Source organism: Tachysurus fulvidraco, chromosome 6 (assembly GCF_022655615.1).
Source record: "Tachysurus fulvidraco isolate hzauxx_2018 chromosome 6, HZAU_PFXX_2.0, whole genome shotgun sequence".
In the NCBI taxonomy this organism is placed as follows: domain Eukaryota; kingdom Metazoa; phylum Chordata; class Actinopteri; order Siluriformes; family Bagridae; genus Tachysurus; species Tachysurus fulvidraco.
Window position 1 is genome coordinate 26,153,818 of NC_062523.1, and position 5,000 is coordinate 26,158,817.

Here is a 5,000-nt window from a genome sequence, read left to right on the forward strand (position 1 = left end):
CAGAGAGTGCAATGCGGTAAGGTGCCTGGAGTGTCAGGAAATTTTAAATAAATGTACGTGTGAGATGGAGGAAGAGGAGGGAGGAATTGAGGAACGGGTGGACGGACAGGTGCATGAAGGAAACAGCGAGGGGGAGGAACAAATGGATGAAGGACAAGAGGAAGAAGGACTACGACAAAAAGAAATGGAAGGAGAAACGAGTAACAGAGAGCAAGGGGAAAGAGAGAAGGAGAATATTAACTACAATAATGAACAAACAATTGAGAAGGACACGAAAGAAATGGTGACATCGGACAGTTTTAACAATGTTGAGGAAACAGACATTGAAGAAGGAGCAAAGATGGACAATATGGACAGAAGGGGGAGAGGACAAATTAGAAGGATAGCAACAAAGGTAACTCCAAATTTGGAGAGGGTAAGAAAAAAAGTTATGAAAAGGATACAGAACAGATATGATGTGTTAAGAGACCTGGGGGGAGAAAATGATGAACAATGATTTTTAAGTATTTATTTTTCTACTTCCTCTTAATGGTTTTAAGTTGTGTTACTTTTAATGCAAGGGGATTGATGGACATGGGGAAATTTGAAAGAGTAAAAGAAAAATGTAAAAGAGAAGACGTAATTGCACTGCAAGAAACAAACTGGAAAGAAAGTGTTATGAATGAGTATAAAAAGAGATGCGATGGAGGTATTTTTTATAATAATGGAGATGGGAGGTTGGGGAGAGGTGTGGCTCTTTTAATGAAGGATGATGTGTTTAAAATGAGTAAAATTGTATACACAGATAAAATAGGGAAATGTATGGTTGTTGAGATAAAAGATGAAGGAAGAGATTTGATTTTAGTAAATGTACATGCACCAGTGGAGGAGAAGGAAAAGAAAGCGTTTTTTAATATTTTAAGAAATGTTGTAAAGAAGTACAAAGAAATAATAATGATGGGCTATTTTAACACGGTTTTTAGTAAACAAGACATGGCTGAAGGAATGGTTTTTAAAACTGATACAGGTAGAAAAGAATTAAAAGTATTAATGGGAGAAAATAATATGATAGATGTGTGGAGAGAAAGAAATGAAAGGAAAAAGGAGTTTTCAAGGAGGCAGATAGTGGGGCAGTTTGTGTGCCAAACCAGAATTGATTTTGTTTTATGTAGTAGAAAGGTGGAGAATTTTATAGAAAATATTAAGTATGAGGACACAAGTTTTAGCGATCACAAGTTTTTATCTTTTACATTGGATTGGAGTAAAGTGCAAAGAGGGCCGGGAGTATGGATTTTAAATACACAGATTTTAAAGAATGAAGACTATGTTTTAAAGGTTAAGGAGATTATAGAAAATGAGAGGCAAAATGAAATGTATAAAGAGGATAAGAGAATATGGTGGGAGAACGTAAAGTTTTTAATCAAGAAATTCTCAATCGAGTATTGTAGTTTAATACAGAAATGGAAAAGATTCAATGAAAGAGAAATAAAAGAAAGCTTGGAAATGGAATTGAATAAAGAAAATAAAGACATACAAAAGATAAAGAAAATGGAAGACAAACTGAAAGAAATGGAAGAAAAAGAATATGAGGGCGCGAGGTTAAGGAGCAAAGCTAAATATGTGGTGGAGGGAGAAAAATGTACAAAGTTCTTTTTTGATTTGGAAAAAAAGAAAGGCAAAGCTGAAACGATAAAAGGAATAAGAGGGAAAGATGGGGAAATTGTAGAAGGGAATGAAAAGATTTTAGAAGAAGTAAAGAATTTTTATGAGGATCTGTTCAGTACAAGGGGTGTGGAAGAGGAGGAGAAAAATAAACTGTTGAATCTGATAAAAGCTAAAGTGAGGGAAGAAGATAAAAAAGAGTGTGACCAAGAAATCAGAGAAGAGGAGATTGAAAGAGCGATAAATCAACTGAATATAAGGAAAAGTCCAGGAATAGATGGTTTGGGAAGTGAGTTTTATGTGTGTTTTAAAGGAGTTTTAACAAAGATTTTAAATGGGGTTTTTAAAGAAACATTTGAAAAGGAAGAAATTAATGAAAGAACAAGGATGGGGTTAATGAAACTGATATATAAAAAGAAAGGAGAAAAAGTAGATTTAAAGAATTACAGACCAATTACAATGTTAAACACGGATCTTAAGATTTTAGCGAAAGTTTTAGCGAATAGGTTGACGGAGGTAATGCCAAGTATAATCGAAACAAACCAAGCGTACGGAGTTAAAGGAAGAGATATAGCGGATGTAACAATGAGTATAAGAGACACGATATGGTACATGAAGGAGGAAAATGATGATGGATATGTAATTAGTTTGGATTTCGATAAAGCTTTTGATAGGGTCGAGCATGGGTATTTATTTCAGGTTTTAAGGAGTTTTGGTTTTGGGGAGAATTTTATTACATGGATTGAGATTTTATATAGAGGCGCGTTAACAAAGATAAAATGTAATGGGTTTTTAACAGATTGTTTTAAAATTACTAGGTCTATAAGACAGGGGTGTCCGCTTTCAGCGTTATTGTACTCGCTTGTATCAGAACCATTAGGATTGGCTATAAAACAAAAGGAAGGAATAGTAGGGATAGAAATTGAGGAAAAGAAGGCAGAAGGGAAGGTGTTTCAATATGCAGATGATACAACAATAATTGTTAAAGGAAAGGAAAGTGTTATAGAAGTTATGAATGTTGTAAAAGTATATTGTAAAGGATCGGGTAGTAAAGTAAATGAAGATAAGACAGTATATATGAGATTTGGCAGAGCTATGGTTTTAAGGGATTGTTTTAAATTTAAAGAAGTGGAAGAAATGAGGATTTTAGGGATTTTAATGGGGAAGAATGAGAAGAAGGTAAGAGATGAAATGTGGGAGGAACTAGTAACAGAGATAGAGAGAAGGTTAAATTTTTGGAAACTGAGGACACTAAATTTGAAGGGGAAGGTTTTAATATTGAATGTTTTAATGGTTTCTAAGCTGTGGTATGTTTTATATGTGTGTGAGATGCCATTGTGGTCAGGAAAAAGGTTGAAAAAATGTTTTCTTGATTTTTTATGGAAGGGGAAACCAGCAAGGATAGCACACAACACGATTGTAGGGGCGGTAGAGAAGGGGGGCTTAGGGTTAATGGATGTGGAACAGAGGAAAAAAGCTTTGAGAGTAAAAGTAGTTAAGAAATATTTAGAAGAAGAGAACAAAAATGAGTGGCAAAAAACTATGAAATATTTTTTAAATAAATGTGGGGATTTTAACATGGGAGATGGAATTTTATGGATGAAAACGAAAATTTGGATGACTGACGGATTACCTGAATTCTATAGGGGACTTTTAAGTGCTTGGGGAAACTTTTTAAAGAAAATTGAGTATGATCCACATGGGAGAGAAAACATTTTAAATCAACCTCTGTTCTTAAATGGCAATATTTTAGAACAGGGGAGGGAAATATTTTTTAAGAAATGGATGGAAGTGGGGATAACAAGAGTGAGAGATGTTTTGTATGAGTTTAAAGAGGGGTTTTTACCAACACAGTTTATTGTGGATGCAATGGAAGTGGCAAAAGAAGAGTACAGTAAACAAGAAATAACAAACAAATATGAAATTATCAAGAACGCAATACCAAAAGAGTGGATTAAAAGAATAGAGTGTATGGAAGAGCAGAAAGAGAGAAATATGTATGTGAAACTGGGTGAGAAAATGTATGATTTTAAAGAATGTACTGTAAAAATGTTTTATTGTGTTTTTAGGGATGGAGTTTTTAAAGAGCCGATTGTAAACAAGTACTGGGTGGAGAAATTTAAAGATTTAAAAGAAGAGTGTATATGGAGAAACATGAGGGGGAGATGTGTGGAAACAAAATTGGAATGTTTGGAGTATTTTATAAGACATAAAGTGCTTTTTACGGAGTCTATTTTAGCTAAAATTGGTTTAGAACAAAGTGCGGTGTGTAAAGTGTGTCAGGAAAAGGAAGAGGGGATTTTACATATGTTTTTATATTGTAAAGAATTGGGGGAATTTTTAAGGAAATGTAAATGTGTGATTAAAGATTTGACAGTGGACTGGGATGAAAATGTATTGGAATGGAACAGAGTGGTGATATTTGGTTGGGAAAAGGAGTGTCGAAACAAAAAGTTTATAAACCTGTGGTTAATGTTAATGAAAAGTGCAATATGGGAGAGAAGAATTGTGGCCAAAAAGGAAAAATTTGTGTTGGATGTTTGGACTGGGTTTAGGAGGAAAACAGAAGTGTATATGGAGAGACTGTATGTGTATTTTAAATATGAAAATAAGTTGGATGCTTTTTATAATGTCTTTACTTCACATGTTTGTTGTGTTTTAAAAGATTTAATGTGGAAGCTGCCAGGGAGTGAAGGAGAGGTGTGAACTAATGTTTTTGTAAATGTATATGATGTATGACATTTTTAAAATTTGATGTAAATGTGATTGTATAAGGAAAACTTACATTTTTATTGTATTATTTATTGTATTCTATTGATTTGAAATTTATTAATAAAAAAAAATAAATAAAAAAAATAAAAAAAGAATGCCCGATCTCGTCTGATCTCGGAAGCTAATCAGAGGCGGGCCTGGTTAGTACTTGGATAGGCGACTGCCTGGGAATACCAGGTGCTGTAAGCTTTTGACATAGGCATTCATTTACTTTACTATTTGAATTCTCTAACAACAACATCTTAATATTCATACCCTGTGGGTAATGTGTTGATAGAAAACAATCAATCAATCAATCAATCAATAAATAAATAAATAAATAAAAAGAAAAAACAAACAATTTTTAAATGGGTTCCATTCCAACTTTCCTCTAGCTTACGGCCATTCCACTTTGAGAATGCCTGAACTCGGAAGCTAATCAGAGTCGGGCCTGGTTAGTACTTGGATAGGCGACTGTCTGGGAATACCAGGTGCTGTAAGCTTTTGACATAGGCATTATTCATTTACTTTACTATTTGAATTCTCTAACAACAACAACATCTTAATATTCATACCCTGTAGCTAATGTTTTGATAGAAAACAACAAT

General features: G+C 33.8%; 1 protein-coding gene and 1 pseudogene across 1 annotated transcript in view; both read left to right on the forward strand.

Moving 5' to 3' along the window:
* Positions 1-1,548: 1,548 nt before the first annotated feature.
* LOC125141420 (zinc finger protein 239-like) overlaps positions 1,549-5,000 on the forward strand; it is a 115,177-nt gene continuing 111,725 nt past the window's right edge. Inside the window, exon 1 of the mRNA XM_047814886.1 lies at positions 1,549-1,930. Coding sequence (XP_047670842.1) covers positions 1,549-1,930 — 382 coding nt within the window. The remainder of the gene's footprint in view (positions 1,931-5,000) is intronic.
* Positions 4,787-4,895, forward strand: LOC125144618 (annotated as a pseudogene).